The sequence below is a fragment of the Cavia porcellus genome, unplaced genomic scaffold (genome assembly GCF_034190915.1).
Source record: "Cavia porcellus strain 051 isolate PalLab524CR breed Dunkin Hartley unplaced genomic scaffold, mCavPor4.1 scaffold_26, whole genome shotgun sequence".
Classification (NCBI taxonomy): Eukaryota; Metazoa; Chordata; class Mammalia; order Rodentia; family Caviidae; genus Cavia; species Cavia porcellus.
In genome coordinates, this window is record NW_026947509.1 from 53,435,114 (window position 1) to 53,452,092 (window position 16,979).

The 16,979-nt window shown below is 48.2% G+C and overlaps 1 protein-coding gene across 1 annotated transcript in view; it reads right to left on the minus strand.

Annotated features, from left to right (window-relative positions):
- Window positions 1-16,979, minus strand: part of Marchf4 (membrane associated ring-CH-type finger 4) — a 103,276-nt gene that overhangs the window by 19,163 nt on the left and 67,134 nt on the right. Inside the window, exons 2-3 of the mRNA XM_003462074.5 lie at window positions 5,739-5,894; window positions 440-632 (exon numbers count right to left, since the gene is read on the minus strand). Of these exons, the coding sequence (XP_003462122.1) occupies window positions 440-632; window positions 5,739-5,894 (349 nt within the window). The remainder of the gene's footprint in view (window positions 1-439; window positions 633-5,738; window positions 5,895-16,979) is intronic.

Consider the following 16,979-nt stretch of genomic DNA (forward strand, 5'->3'; position numbering starts at 1 on the left):
GAGAACTTTGGAAATAAAAGGTGAGAAGCAGACGCCATCATGGCTGTTTCTGAATACTCTACTGGGAATAGAATGTAATTAACTGTTCAGACATTCTTTGTTGTGGATTGGCAGCCACAGGGCACAAAGAAAAAGATGCCTTCTACATCCTGCCCAAGACAGATGAACCACCTGCCTAACCTTCCTCAAATCTTATCTTCATCTTCAACTGAACAAGGCAGGTTTCCCTAGAAACAAGTTCAAGCTTCCTCCTTTACCCTGTATCCTCTACCTACCCATCCAGCTCTCTTACCTAAGTGGTACTCTGTCCTGAACTTCCAAGTCTCAAGCTTGATGTCATCTCTGCTTTGGCCTCCTAGAGGAAGCGGTCCTGAGGGATGCTTTTGTCTCACTGGCATGTAGCTTCCCATTTCCCATGGAGACAAGCTCTCAGACCCACCTATGCACACCACGTCCATGAAGCCGTACATCCCATAGCAGATCTGGAAGAGGAGGTCTTGGCGCTGCCATTTTGCTGAGGGACTGAAGGTCGACCAGATGAGCCATGAGATACTGGCGATGAGGAAGAGGGAACCCAAGATGGCGGCTGCTATCTGAACCTTCTCGATGACTGTCAGAGAGATGGCCTGCCACTGGAAAGGAGAGAGTGGCAGGTTAGCTGTTGCTTGGATGCGCTCAGCCCTTTCCCTTCCCCTTCTACTGCTCCAACAAGTCACCTTTGAAATCGGATTTAAACCAGTGTACCCAACTTGCAGTATAATGGACATCTTTGCAGTCTCACAGTGTATTTTTAAATCAGAGGAAGCCTAGATCGCATGAAATGATCAGAGATCATTGTAAGGGTTCTGGCCAGGCATGATTGAGAAAGAGATCCTTAGAGCTGACTATGAAACAGACAGAGAAATGAAGAGACAGAGAAAACAAACAGCTTGTGTGGCTAGTGCTCCAGGGGTCTAGAATATTCTTTTCAAAACAAAAGTTTATTTTCTCACTAATAATAGGTGCTGAGAGGGCACAGGTCTTTCTTTTGCCTGTCTTATTTTGTTTCTACAGTAACAATTCACACGCCACTTAGTATGCATGCCAGAGATTACCAATTCAACAGACTATTCAACAGAGAGGATGTGGAATGTGGAAGAGAGATAAGGAAAACAATTTCTAATTTACTCAATGTGTATTGAGTTTTTCAATGTGTATAGATGTTTTTCTTTCTTTTTTTTTTTTTTAACAGAAAAAACATTTTATTAACAACAGCACCGATGGAAAGATTGAAAGCTACAGTGTGGGTTTCAGCTATGGAATTTAGTTGTACCATGGTAGTCCAGGCAGTACTGGTCTAAATAAGCCAGAATTTGGATTTCTAGCACAGAGTTTCTTCCTGTAGTCATTCAACAAATAAGGTATTAAGTATTCTGTGTACCTGGACACCATGCTAGGTGATGGAAATAAAGCACTAGGTGCAACCAGACAAAGTCTCCACCTTTGTGAAGCTTGCAGCCTATGAACCATAGACAACCCTGTGAAACTTCCATTACAGTCCAGCAGGGGTTAGAAAGGAAGGCACATAGTAAAAGCCCGGAGAGGGCAACTTGGCTTCTCATAGGAGACAACGCTTGAGCTGGGCAGGCGTTTACTAAGCAAAGAGGAGAGGGAAGAGCACCTCAGACCATGCAAAGGCCCCTGTTGGAAGAAAGCATGCTGGGTCTGAAGACCTAGAAAGAGACCAGAGAGGGTGGAGTGCAGTGAACAAAAGAGTGTGAGGGGCGGACAGCTGGAGAAGTGGGAGGGGAGCTGATGCAGGGTCTTTCCTAAAAGGAAACGTGCAGGTGGGATTGGCTTTAACCAGGGCACTGACAGGAGCCAGATGTGGGAAGGTAAAGGAAGGACGTCTTCTGATTTGGATAGGATCGACCCCAGCAGGCATTTCAACCTGACAACTTGCCACCAGGGAGCACCACTCTGCCTTTAGCGGCCTGGAGGGCAGCTGGGACCAGCCAGTGACCTCCAAGGACTCATAATCATTGGAAAACATTTCACCAGCAGGTCTAGATGCAGGACATTGGCCTTGACATTTAATTACACAGATAGCATCACATTACAGGGAACTAGACCTTTACATTTTCCAATCCTCCCCCCAGTCTAGGGTTACACATAACAAAGGAATCTTCCAGAAGATGGTCTGGTCATGCAGACTTAATGCTTTTTACCAGGGCTTGCTCCACTGTCTGGAAGGAGGGCTCTTGGCTACCATACCATTGAGGTATCAAGAACCCTCACCTTCTCCTCTTCCTCCAGACTGCAAGAATCCCAAATACGGGGGCACAGACAAGACCTCTTCATCCATTCTCTCTGTCCCAAACCATCGACAGATCTAATCAGTGCCCCTGACCACTGTGATGAAGAGGACAAAGTGCTATGGACACAGACTCTCCTGTTCATCCACGCGAGGCTCCCCAGAGGTGTGGGGGACACTGTAAGGGGTGAGCAGAGGACAAGAGAGTTCTGGTCTCACAGGAAGACTGGGAGGAGAAAAGCATATCCGTGGGCCAGGTTCTGAGGCCATCAGACACCTGGCACTCTGGGGCCTTGTTCCCAGTGAAGTTGTGACTCACTGTTGTGAGACTTCTGCACACCTTGAACTCCTGTTTGCAGCATTGGTGAATGGAGAGACAGAGGGGAAGAGCATGAAGACTGGACACTTCGTCCCTTCTACCAGGAAGGGCACCGAGCAAGGGACTCAAGGACCCAGTTTGCTGAGTGTGATCAAGGAGAATTCAATAACTCACAGAGATCATCATTTTTCCCTTCTGTAATAAAGGAAATACTTGGTTCTTCCTACTTCTTAGAATATTATGAAGGTTAAATGAAATAACTTTCAAGCCAGTACTTGAAGGGTATTCTTTACAGTGTGGATAAGCCCACGAGATGGAAACTCATCTCATCAAGCGTTCCTGGGAACTATGAGGGAGAGATTAAGCCCAGACCCAGGAGCCACATCCCTGTTCTAGCACTTCATCGCTATCTAATTTCAGACAAATTAGAGAGTCTTCAGTGCTGCCACAGTCATCTGTAAATTGGAAATGATAATAGTAGTCCTCAGTTCATTACATTTTCTTTAGGGTTAAATTAAATAATATACGTGAATATTTAGAACACTGGCTGGTACCTAATAAGTACTGAGTCAACATGAATTAATATAATACAGTTCCTCCTTATCCAAGGGGAATTGATTCCAAGATCCCCAGTGGCTGCCTGAAACTTTGGATAGTACTGAATCCTACATACAAGCACTACGTGAGACACGGGAACAGCTGATTTATTAAGGGACAGTTACTGAGTGACCAACAGGCAGGTAGCATATACACCACAAATATGCTGGGTAGATGGATGGTTCGTGTTCCAAGCAGGATGAAGCAAGAAGATGTGAGATTTTATCATGCTACTCAGAACAGATGCAAGTTAAAACCTATGAATTACTTCTGGAACGTTCCACTTAATAGTTTTGGAGCGCAGTTGACCATGACGCTATGGGAAGGGAAACCGTGTATAAAGGAATGATCAAAATTGCAATTTGGATGTAGCAAAGGATAAGAAGCAACCATGAAGCCTGGAGATCCACAGGCTATGTGTGACTCTCTTCTCAGAGGCTCCTTGGGCCAGAAACATTGCTTCCAGAGGGTCCCTCTGATGACGTCCCATAGTGAATAGGTGTGCCATTTCTCATAACTTTGTACAGTACATAAACCAGGAGAGAGACCCAAGAGCCCATAAAGGGCCTCCTGCCTCTGACAGCAGATCCCTATTGCTTGCTCGGGCTCAGGTCACTGTGGTGAGCAGGAAGCCGTCTCATACTTGCTAGGTCTGAGGAATCCAGGACACACAATTAGGACACTTTGGGCCACAACACAGCTTCTCGCCGAACTTCCAGTGCTATCTGAAGAAATGAAAAGGCATTTGTCTACACCATTGCCTTCTGAGGCCTAAGGAGTCAGAGAGGTCCCCAGTGTCACAATTACAGACATAGTAATAATTTAAGGACAGATTAACAGATCAATATTGCCAACACTGCCATTTGCTTATCTGATTCGTAAGATCAGAAAAAACTTTTCTTTATTTTTTCCCCCTCGGGAAAAAGTTATTCCTGAATACTTTTTCATTTTATGAGCCAAGGTGGAGCCAGCAGAGGGGTGTGTGTGGAGGGGGAGGACGACCCTGCAGCAGGCTTGTGGATCTGGGATCTGACCTTTCTTGAGGCTTGAGTGGCTGAAAAGGAAGGGAAGGTTAATGCACTCAGACCTCAGTCGGCACCCAGAGGACGCGGAATCAGCTGTCTTGTGATACTGCTATTTTAAGACACTCCAACATTTTGAAACAAATGGCTGCAGATGGGAGCAGCGGCAGGGAGAGGCCCCTCTGACGTGGGCCCCTCGGCTCACCATCAGGATGACTGAGGTGCCTGGGACTTCAGTGCCACCTTCAGGAACGCTCACCCCAGCCCACATGTGTGTGTGGACACTCTCCCATTCCTCGCAGTGCCCCATGAAAAACTTCACAGGGTCTAAAACAGAACACTTGGGACGCTGTAACTCCTGATGCTTCCAGCTGCCATCCATGCAAAGACCCCACCCCACCCCACCCCACCATCCCCTCCAACCCCCAGTGCCCTGGCCTTGCTGGGTTGATTCTCCCCCTCCTTCTAAGACAGGAAGGGAAACTGTTCCAGGCAGCTGGAGTCCCACCCTCACTGTCGCCAGTTAATTGATTATGTGGCGGTTTAACTGGCCGATCATGCATACAGGCCCTGCCTGTGTGTGTGTGCCTTGGGCGCCTGGCCGCTCTTGGGGAAGGTGGATGCGTCATGGCAGGACAGGGAGGGAGGCACAGGCACGGGGTGCTCTCTGTGTCGCAGGAATCTGTTTTGCAGACCTCCGCCCAGCCCTGCTGCCCCTCACCCTAACCTTTTTCTTCTCTGTCCCTTTCGTTTTCTTACTGCCCTCCTCTTCTCGGCCTCCCTCTCCTGTCTCTTCTCCACGTCCCTCTCTGACCCCTGCAGAAGTGTGGTCTGTGCACCAGCAACATCGGTGTCACCCGTAGTTTCTTAGAAATGCAGGCTCTTGAGGTGGGCGTGGTGGCAAATGCCCATAATCCCTGTAACTCTGGGGAGGCTGAGGCAGGAGACAGCTGCAAGTACAGGCCAGTTTGGGCTGTACGATGAGTTCAAGACCAGCCTGAACTACACAGCAAGATCCTGTCTCAAAAAAGGAATGAGGAGAAGGAGGGAAGGAGAGGAGGGAGAGGAAGGGGGAAGGGAGGAAGAAGGAGAAAGAAAGAAATGCAAACTCTCAGCCCGTCCCAGACCCACTGAACCTCGGTGTGCAGTCTGACAAGCCTCAGAGTGAATTTCCTGCACAGGAAGTTTGGAAAGTGCGGGGAGCCTCCTTTCCTGTGTCCCCTGGCTCCCGCCCACTGGTCTTGCCTTTATTTTCCACCTTTACTTTTTTTCTTTCCTTTCCTTTTTTTCCCTCTCTCTCTCCTTCTTTCTTTCTTCATTTTTCTCACTTTCACCCCACTTAGATCTACTCCCACTGTGTCCCACCCCTCCTGTTTTTGCTGGAGCTTAAGAAGAAGCAAATCCTTCACCCCTCCTGCCTACCAGCTGCTCCAGAGCTCCAGGAGGCCCTAAATTCTCCAGCCTCAAACAGGCCCAGCACCCCGTGGTGGGCAGCCCCCCGGTTCACCTGGAGAGGGTTCTTTGTGCTTATGGCGATGACGTGGTACTTGTAGTAGCACAGCTCGCAGCTCCAGCAGCCGCGCTCGCTGATCCACTTGATGAGGCAAGGCTGGTGCGTGCACTTGACCGAGCCGTCGCAGCGGCACGGGCTCAGCAGCTCACCCTGCAGGAAGAAAGGCAGACAGCGGTGAGGCCAGGCGTCAGACTCTAGCCAGGTGGCTGGAGGCTGGAGCAGAGCTTGAGCCACACCCTGAGGCCAGAGACCGCGGTCCCTAGCAGAGAGGGGTTTGTCAGGAGACTCCAGACTCCACGGAGAAGCTATGGCCCTCGCGTCCCCAGCGTGGGTGCCAAGCAACTGCAGTCAGTTTGGAGGCGCTGTGATAAGACACAGGCCAACGTTTCTTGCTGCTCAGGTCCTCGGGTTTCCAAGAATGCAAGTGGGCCATTTCCTGCGGAGCCACCTGCAGATCAAAGCAGGTGAAGGGAGCTCCCTGGTGGCCACTGAGTTGAATTGCAGGGCTCAAACCCAGGCTAAAAGAACAGCTGCGGTCGGCTCCAGCTGGCTGGAGATGTGGGAAACTTTTTTTCCCTGATGATCACACCTAGGGCCTTGCTCATGCTAGGCAAGCACTTTGTCCTTGAGCCACATCTCCAGCCCTGGAGGGAAAATTTATCCCCTTAGTCTAATGGTAATGTGGGGGTCAGAGCTATGGTCTTAGTCTCTGCAGTCTCCTGCAGGCCAGTGCAGAGACCCAAGTTCTCTCCAGAAGGCCTCCACCCCAGGCCACTGAGCGAGGAAAACATGGGATAGATCTGGATTCTGGGAACCTTGGAGATCGAGCCAATGCTCTTGCTAAAGAGCTGGGCCTCCTCAGCCAGTCTTGGGGCACAAAGCAAAAGCTCAGCCCGTGGGCAGGAGAAGCAGGAAGGGAAAGGAGCTGGCCAAGCCAGATGGCACCAGGAGGTGAAACTCCTTTTGAGTGGACCATACAGTTGGGCTTATTCTCCAGAGCCCAGGGATGAGTCAAGCAGCCATGACTGAAGCCTGTGTCTCTGTGTCCCCCAACAAGTTGGCCCCAAAGTGTTTCCATCAGTTTCATCCACTGTTTGTCTCTCCCTCTCTTTGCTCTCTTTCTCCCCCCAGGCTCAGGGTCCACCGTGTTTGTTCCTGACATCCCTGTCTGCCCAGTCCTTTGTTTACCCTCCTTGGGCCACTAGCAGTCAGATCCCCCACTTCCCTGCCCCTGCTCCCTCCGGCCTTGCCATCATCGCTTCCTTCCTTCCTCTCTGGGCCCCCCTCAGCTCATTTGTCTGGGACCCAGCTCCTCTGCCTCACTCCACCCAAAGGACCCTTGTGATGCCCCACACAGCCCAATCCCTAAACCTCACACTGGTGTGTTTGGAATATGGCCACTTGAGCCATGTCCCTGACATTTTGGGGGATATCATCATTCCTGAAACAACACCTTGTTCTAAACTGTGAATAAGTAAATCCAGGAGCTGCTGGCCTCTAAGTTTCAGGTCTTCATCCGGATATTTAAGCCTCTGTATATATTAAGCATGTTCTTCACTGCTGCCATTTCTTTCCAAGATTTCTAAAATCATCTTTATCTTCTACGTCAGCTGTTTCCCACTGTGTTCTTTCAGGACAGACAGGCATTTCCCACATCCTCTGTCATGGTACTCCCCCGTTTGCCTCTGGGTCACTACTCAGTGACCACCTCACTGTGTCCCCTCACAGGGACAATACTTGATCCATTCTGTATCTCTTACTCGGAGTGGCACCGGTACAGTGAGATACTCGTTCTAGCTTCAACAGCTGAACACTTTCATGTATCTCTTTTATAAACAAGAGGTTTTGCTCCTGTAGGACACGGCCAGCCTCTGGCTTCTGCTGGGCAGCTGTAGTGCTAGGAGGAGGAGGAGGAGAGGAAGAGGAGAAGAAGGAGAAGAGGAAGAGGAGGAGGAGCAGGAGGGGGAGGAGGAGGAGAGGGAGAAAAAGGAAGAGGAGGAGGGGAGGGAAGGGGAGGAGGAGGAAGAGGAGATAAGCTGCGCTCACATTACTGGCCTTGCACTTCACCCAGCAAGGCCTAACAGCCCTTGGTTTTAAGTCCCATGCTATGGCTTTGAGAAAGAAATGGGAGAGAGTTGAACAAGGTGCTGAGGGGGGGCAAAAGCTCTTATTATTCATGGCAGCATTTCTTAGGCTCATTAATTCTAACAGGATGAGCTGCGTTTGATTAATCAGGTTGTTAAGCAGCCATGTCAAATCGCTGATCAGTAGAAGACATTACTTCTGGTCCCTGGCAGCACTGCCAGGTGATGGCGACGGCTGCCCTCCCTGCTTCCCCAGCAGCAGCCATGAGGAAAGGCAGGAAGAGCTGTTGTGCGGGCTCACAGGAGAGCAAGACCTGGGCTCTCTACCTTGGCTGTGGAGATGGGACCAATGGGGCCCTGCAGCCTCTGTATAGAGACTCGAAGAAGGTGGGCATGGGACTTGGCCTGGCTGAAAGCACAAGGCCAGCACAGCTCCTCTGTGCTGACCTTCCCGTGGGGCTGGATAACTGAAAAGACAGAGTAGGGACTTGCTTTTGGCACTACACGTATTAGAAAGCACAGGCACAAAAACTGTTAAGTAAGTTTATATTGGATAAAAAAGTTTATCCAGGATTTTAGAGGGGAAAAAAATCCAGGGGAAAAAGAAGCAGTTGTGCCGGGTGTGGTGGCTCAGGCTTGTAATCCCAGCACTCGGGAGGCTGAGGCAGGAGGATTGTTTCGAGTTTGAGACCAGCCTGGGCTACAAAGTGAGCTCAAGGCCAGCCTGAACTGCATAGTGAGACCCTGTCTCAAAAAAAAAAAAAAAAAAAAAAAAAAAGAAGAAGAAGCAGTTGTAATCTTGGCACCTAACCAGTTTTGTACATTTTTTTTTAGTATAGCTTTATGTGCGTTGGAGAGGAGGGCTATATAATCTTTTCGGTTTTAAGACTCCTTAAAAGGCCTTAACCTTGACCCTTCACCATCTTCTACTGATCAGATCTGTATGTCTTCAAGAACAATAGAAGCAGAAATAGGTAGCAGTGGATTCAAGCTTTTCTTGGTGAAGACCGGCCTTGCAGTAAAGCCTGTTAGCAGCTAAGGTGGTGTAGCATGGAAACAGAGATGACTATTATACCCCCTACCACCACCACTGGAAAACATCTCTAAAGAGATGCCTACTGAAGAGAAAGGGAATTGCTAAGTCAAGATCCAGAGGCAGCCAGTGCCATGGGCAGACTGGCGGTTTAGCCCTTAGACAATGGCCTCTGAGCTTTACCACACCCTTGCCCCTGTCCCTGTTGTTCAACCCCACCTGCGCCATGAGTCCTTTCTCCATTTTCTCTCTAGATCCCCCTGATTCTGGGCCTAGCACAGTTTGTTCAGGCGAGTTTCCATGACGGCCAGCTGCAGGCCACCAGCTCCACTCACCAGTGTCCCCTCTGCTCCATCTCCTGCAGTTTGGCACCTCATCACCTTCAAATCCTCTGTGATGTGGGCTGTTCCTAGGTTCCCCACTGACATGACAGATACACGGGAAGGCACAGGGCTCAGGGTGTAGGGAAAGATAAGCTCCTCGGCCCAGCTCCTGGGCTCCAGCCTTTGGGTCGGGAGGATTACTGTGACCATGTCTTCCTAGCTCAGCAAACTCCAAGGATCAAGGGGCGTGTGGAATGCAAAGGGCACCAGGCACTTCCTCGTGATCTGCTCAGGGCCTTGGGGCCTGAGACCACCTGGAAGGGACCAAGACAAGAAAAATGGGGTCTCAATCCCCTGACCCCAAGGGGTACAGTGTGGGGACTGGTTAGGCATGGATTTGGAAAGAGGCACTTTGCAAACAGGGGCTGTGCCATTGAGCTATATCCCTGGCCCTCGGAAACAGGCACTTTGGATCAGATCGTTTCACTGCTTGCTGGCTGGGCAAACTGGGGCAAGCTTCTTAACCTCTCTGCGATTCCATTTCTTCATCTGTCTGGGGAAGATAAGCCTTACCTCCTCCAAGGGTGGACTGAATGAGACCCAGCACACAAAGTGCTTGTCACAGTGCCTGGCATGAGTGCATCATTGAGTCCCCTTGATAAGAGATTGTCATTTGCACATTTCTGTAAGGACATTAATTTCATAGTTTTTTTCTGCAACAACGCTATCTTCCACTCATACCATCACTGTAATATAGGTCAGACAGGTAGGAGAGAAGCAAGTGCTTTAATGGTCAGTGGAACCCAGAGAGAAATTAAGAGCAAAGAACTTTCCCAACAGTCTGCCCTTCTGGGATAAGGGATCATAATTTGGTTCTTCCAGCTTCGAGCCCAGGACTGTCCTCTATGTTTTCATAGCACACTGAAAACATTTTGGGGGACTTCTTTGAGGATACTGAAATGGAGGGGAACACAGGCCTCTTGGATTAAGGTTTTGCTGGAAGCTGCAGGGGACAAAGTGATCCTCTGGCCTTGTCTTGTGACTGCAGTGGTGGGGAGGAGAGCACAGGCTGGATCCTCCTCCCAGCCTCCCAGCCAATGACGCAGCAAGCTGCGGGGGCGCGTCTCCAGTTGTCTCTCCATTCACAGATTCCTTCAGGGTCTTGCTTTTTTTTTTTTTTTTGCCTTTTTCAATCTGAAGCTCTTGCTTCTGGAATCCTTACATTACCTAGTTGCCATGGCAGCGACAGGTCAGCCAAAGAATATCCTTTCCACTCACACAGGTGCCAGTCATCCCTGCCTCAGAGCAGAAGGAAAGAAATACAGTTCAGCCTAGCAAAGTCAGCTCCACACCCTGCTGAAGTTTGTAGCTCCAGGAAATCCAAAGAAAGGGGACAATGAAACACCAGCCTTGGGATGCAGTTAGGAACATACTCCTTTTGAGACTAATGTGGTGGTTAAAAGCGTGACTCAATTCTGTACAAATGGGAATATCCAGGCTTTTGCAATCTGTGTGATTCCAGGCAAGTTGTTTAACTGATCTGGCCCTTGTTTGATCATGCCTTTCTTCAGCCAATAGTTACCTACTGTGCTTCAGGTTCTGTTCCAGATGATAGGCATATAACAGTGAATGGAACTGGTTAGGATTCTCTACTAGAGAAAGACAATAAATACCAAAATTGTAAGCACTGCCTTACTCTTTTTTTTTTCTATTGCTGACACAAATATCTGACACCCATCGGTTAAAGGAGAAAGGTGTTTGTTTGTTTGTTTTCTCACAGTTACACTGTGGTTGGCTCCAAGGTAGACATGGCATGGCAGAATGGCATAGTGAAAGAAAGAGGTTCATGTGATGGCAGCCGGGAAGCAGAGAGTAAAAGGAGACCCAGGGAGGGAGACTGGATGTGACCAAACAGGTCATCATGCCCCAGTGACCTGCCTCCTCTGGCCAGACCCATCTCCTAACATCACGTTTAGCTCTGGTGCCCCATGTTCCGATCACCTTCCAAAGGCCCTGCCTCTGACAGCATGAGAAGTTTTGGAGGGAAGTGATTTCTAACCTAAACCATGACAACATCCAATATGCTGTCATGTGGTGTGAGAAAAACAACCAGGTGTGTGTGAGAAAAACAACCAGGAAAAAGAAAGATGGTCTATGAAGGAAATTGAAATTTCCTTTTGAAATTCTAAATAGGATGGCTCTGGAAACTTTAACTGAAAGGAGATATCTGAAGAAAGACCCAGGGAGCCAAAGGCGCAGATATCAGGCACCAACCACTATGGGCAGAGGGAACGTCAAGGGCAAAGGCCTTGCAGCAGAGCCATGACTGGCATATTCTAGGAACCCCAACGATGCTGGTGGCGTATCTGGGCTGCAGTGAGTGAGAGGAATGGGAAGAGAAGAGGTCAGAACAGGAATTAAGAGTGGGGGTACAGATCAGAAAAGACCTGTGGATCATTTTAAGGATTCAGGTTTATGAAGAGATGCAAAATCATGAGTGTTTTTGAGCAGCGTGTTGAGATTTCCTGGTCTCTGAGTCCACTTTCTCACCTTCCTCATGTGGGACCATCTGGCCATGTTTGACAGAAGCACCCTGGCTGCCCTAAAGGGAAAGACTGGAGACTGGAGGAAAATAAAGGCAGAGCACAGACACAGGAGGCTGTTGTGATAACCCAGGCAAGTGCTGACCGTGTTTCAGGCCAAGTGGGTAGCAGTGTGAATCCTGAGAACGGGTCGGCCTCTGGATATCGTTTTAGAAGTAGACGTTACAGTTGGCTGATGGATTGGATGTGGCATGTGCATGAAGCAGAAACATCAAGGATGATGCTAATTTTAACTAAGCAATAAGCAATTCCCTTAGTTGAGATGAGAAAATGGCAGGAGGAGCAGATTTGGGGTGAAAGACTGGGAGCTCAGTTTTGGAAGTGTCAGCTTTGAGATGGCTACTAACCAGCCAAGTAGAGATGTCAAACATGCAACTTACGTCCCTTTGGACCTCAGAGGACAGGTCAACACACACACTTGAGAGTCACTGGTATGGAACTGATGTTTAATTCATTATCTTAGGTAAAATAATGGGGCAGTGTGTGCTGATCAGAAAAGGATCAGAATCAGTGCTGGGCTGATTCTGGGGGTGCCAAGTGTTTAGAGGTGGAGATGTGGCGACCTCAGCAGAAGAAACTAAGAAGGGAAATCAGTGGCGAGAGCATGATGTTCCAAAAGGAAGAAGGCAAATCATTTCAAGAAAAGGAGCTGTCAGCCGGTTGTATGCTATTGATGGGTCAAGTTGGATGGAAACCCAGAATTCGCCATGGATTTGGCCAGTGTTGCTTCTGATTTCTTCTGTGACCTGAGAATTCATTATGGTTCACAGAAAAACCATTTTAAGTTCTGTAGATGGGACTGTGGAGGAGAAAAAGAAGGATGTCAAAGAAGGTGGGGACGGCTCAATGTTGCTTTTGATGATAGGTAGTTGATTTGCTAGAGAGAGCAAGGCAGTGTTTTCTCTAACTCCTTGGACTCTGCATATTTGAGGAACAGCTAACAGAAAGGCTTATCAGTAGCACACTTGCCTAGTTTTCTGGATACAACAAAACCTGTCAATGATATTGATCAGTTATTTGTGTAGCTGGGATCTGGGTTGGTAGAGGAGGGCTGGGGAGGAAAGAAACAAAGGAGGAGCAAAAATGGGACCAGTGAATAGATGGAGGGATGCAGGAGGACCTAGAAGACTCCGTTGCTTTCCCTTTGGGACAGCAGATGGTGCTTTCTTTGTTCTGCAGACCGGCAGGAGGCTGTGTATCCTGGCATCAGGACAAAGAAAAATGATCTATCACAAAGACTTTCTTGCAGCTAAGTTTGTGGGAGAGACATGAAGTGGGGAGGGCATGATTCTGCTTCCACATAGTAGGAAAAAGCAGTCTTTTCCTTATCTGTGGAAGGCAGGCTAGTTGACAAGATGACTCCAAAGATCCTCCATGACCTGACAATTCATTATTGTTCACAGACAAACCATTCTAAGCTCCGTGCATGTTGTGTTAGAGAGTGTGTGGGTGGCTCTCTGTCTTCTGGTTGAAGCCCTTTTCTGACAGTCTTTAGGTCTACCGCCACCATTTGGTACTGACGTTCCCTCTGCAGCCAGGCCACACCCAGCTTCCTTCCTGCCCCCCGCAATGGCACCAAGGCCAAAGCTTCGACTCAAAAAACTAACGGTGTGCCAACACTGGCAGAAGGAAATAAGAAACTGTTGTGAGATAATTTGATTTGAAGAAGAAAGAACTCTATTACTAAGAAGGGGAGTATGATGTAAGGCTTTAATGAGCTGTAGTTATCTACACTAAATCCAATTAACCACATAATTACTTCTAGCTTTACTCTCATAGCAGCAGCTTACTTTCACACACACGCACACACACACACACACACATACACACACGCACACCATACTCTCCTCAACACACATTTAATAATCTATCTCCTTCATGGAAAATTCCCCTGTCTACTCCTCATCTCCAAGAAAGGAAGGAAGGAAGGAAAGAAAAAAGAAAGAGAGAGAAAGAAGGAGGGAGGGAAGGAAAAAAGGAGAGAAGGAGGGAAGGAGAAAGGGGGAAAGAAAGAAAATGTAAAAAGAGACAAAAAGACCCAAACCATCTCATCAAGCTGCGATTTTCATTTTCATGATAATTGCTTTATTCCTGAAGTGCTTTTCTCCCTGTAATTTAACTGGTATAAGACAAATATACCTATTTCCTCTAACTGCCCCTAAATTTATTCAATTGGTACTAGAGAGAAGAATTTAACCTCACAATAATTGAATTTAAATAACATCCAATTCTATAAAGTCAAATATGATCTGCATAGTAAACAAAACATGCTATATGAGGGTTATGGAAAGAAAGAAGGTCATATTTAATGTGAATAGTCATAATCATATCTGTATTTCTAGCAACCTAAATATGCAATATAGTGTTTGTTCATCTTTCTGTATAACTCATTACCATCACTGTCCTTGCCAAAAGCTAAAATTAAAGGGTGATCTGCCTGGCTCATTAGAAAAGCATAATTTCAACAAACCTTTAGTGGCCAGAACTAGGCTATGTGCGTGCAGTGGGCTGGGCCTCTTTCCAAGGTTCCAGGTCACTAGGCTGAAGTTTCCAGGATGCCAGGTTACCGTGTTCTCTTTCTGTTCCAGAAATCAGGCCAAGGCCAGGGAACAAATCATCTGGCAAGTTAAGGAGTAAATTCTCAATTGCCCTCGTGGGTCAGCTTTCCAAATTCCCTGCACCTGGCAGAAGAACGCCTAGCCTCAGCTATGTAAAACTCTCATGATGCTCTTTGAAAGGGTTGTAGTAAAATTCTCAGAAAATTAATTTTCACTCACTGTAACTCATATATCGCTCGGAGTGTTTGGAGGACATCACAGATGTCGCAGGTGCAAATGAGCTGTGACACTGTGTCCTCTTCACACCATCCGGATCGTTGCCCTGAGCACCTAGGACCATGGCTCTTACACAGCACAGATCGAGATCTTTTCTGGGAGCCAGTCTCTGCTGTACTACCCACTGGCTGGGATCCTGTGTTTAGGTGATCTGAGGCTTGATTCACTGACTCACAGAGAGTAACATTCATGTAGTATCATCTGGGAAGCATGTGAAGAATTCCCATGCTAGCTGGGTGTGGAGGTACATGCTTGTAATCTGGGAGGTTGAAACAGGAGGATGGCAAGTTTGAGCCCAGCCTGGGCCACTTAGTGAGATCTTTTTTTTTTTTTTTTTGTCCTTTTCGTTTTTACCGGTACCAGGGATTGAACTCATGACTGCCTGCTTGCAAGGCAGGCGCTTATGCCGCTGAGCTAAATCCCCAGCCCCGACTTAGTGAGATCTTGTCTCAAAAACAAAACAAAATAAAACAAGAGCTAGGGATGTAGCTCAGTGTGAAGGCTCTGGGTCCAAACTTTAGTCTTTCTGTCTCTGTCTCTGTCTCTGTCTCTGCCTCTGTCTCTGTCTCTCTCTCTCTTACACACACACACACACACACACACACACACACACACACACACACAATTCTCTTGCTGAAGTCATTCCATGAGGACCAACTCTTTACTTCTTAAAGTAAGTTTGGTTAAGATTAATTTTGTGAAGCATTAGACCAGATAGCCTTCAGCGAATCTTCTGTTTCCTGCATTGCTTTAAGCCTTTTGTGTATACAAAGAGCTCCAGTAGCTAAAACTTACTGTGTGCCAAGTCCTGTCTGCAAGCTTTGACTGTCGGGTTCACCTTCCCCTTCTCTCACTGCAGAGGGACTCTTGCTCTCAGCCTGTTCTGTCATCCACACACACACACAGTTTCACCAGCACTTCTGCTGTTGAACATGTGCTAGCCAGGCTCTGTCCAAGCACCGGACATGCATGAGATTGTGTAGTGTGGTTAATGGGGACCAAGGACCCAGGCTGGCCGGTCGGATCCTCACTCTGTCCAATATTACCTGTGTGACCTTGGGAAGGTTGGGGGGGTGTAGGAGGGGATCAGAGATGCCTCCTGCCTTCCTAGGCTCTCAAGATGAAGTGGGGCAATTCATAATGAGGAGTGTTCTGATTCCCAACTGACATACAGGATCCTCATGGCGGCATCATTAGCTGGCTGTCCTCATGCTCCCAGTGACCCTCACTGAATGTCTCCACCCTAACACAGAGTGGGAAGCAGGTGCTGCTCCCTCGTGCTATAGGTGAGGGGTCTCCATAGTCCCTTATCTTACCACACACTTGATCTCACTGTCTCCTAAGTGAAGCTGGTGAGTGTAAAGCTTGTGAGTCTTACCCTGCCTGGAAGCCGGGGTGGTAGGACTGGCTAATGACTGGAGGAAAGCCAGGCTTCTCCAGGTGCTTCCACTTGCCCTGGTGTTTCACAAAAAGGGAGCCATGAGACAGGGGTCCCAGCGTATTTATCACCTGCCTGCCTCTGTGTGTCTTCTCCAGCCTTTTGCCCTCCAATGTGCGTATTTCTACTTCCTGCCATGGAAACGAAGGGGGCATGTTTCCAGGTACCCCTGCTTTTCCCTCCTCCCCTTTCAGGTAGAGTTGTGACCTTGTGAGGCTTTGTGACCCCTACAGCTCCAGAGGAGAAGGGAGCAGGACCAAGACTATCATGATCTGCAGAATGAGGAGTTTAGCAACAAGTGGAGAGCAGGAGAAGGGGAAGAGACTTCTGCCTTATGATTTCCTCTGCCTGCCTTTTAGAGATTGTGACAAACACATGCATTATGTTCCATTTCTTTCCCTATGTGGGACTTCCTTTTCTTCATTATCAGCTTACGATCATTATACTTCATTTAAACTGAAAACCCTGTAGCCCAGAGAAGAAGCTGCCTTTCCTGAACCGATACAAAGAAGCAGCACTGAAACAGGAAAAGATGCAAACCCAACCCCAGCCCCCAACTTCAGAGCTCCGGGAGAATGGGTCCCCTGTGCCTGTGGGCAGGGGACGCCCATGCCAGTGCTTGCTGCAAACCCATTTCTTTTCACACCCCTTAAGGAAGCAAACTATTCCTGAAATCTTGGCTCCAGCTCCCCATCAGGAAAAAGCATGCTAAGTTGAATTTGAATGACTCTGGCATGTAAATAGACTCCAGTCTGTTGGCTCCAAGACTCTGCTAATCTGTTCCAAGTGGCTGTGGCTTCTGTCACATTGGCAATTTTATTTTCTGTTTCAAAGAATTCTGTATTCCTTACTTCTGGAGCTGGAAGGCATTGGGGGTAGGAGACTTCAAAGTCCCCCTCCCCTCCCCAGCACCAGATTGC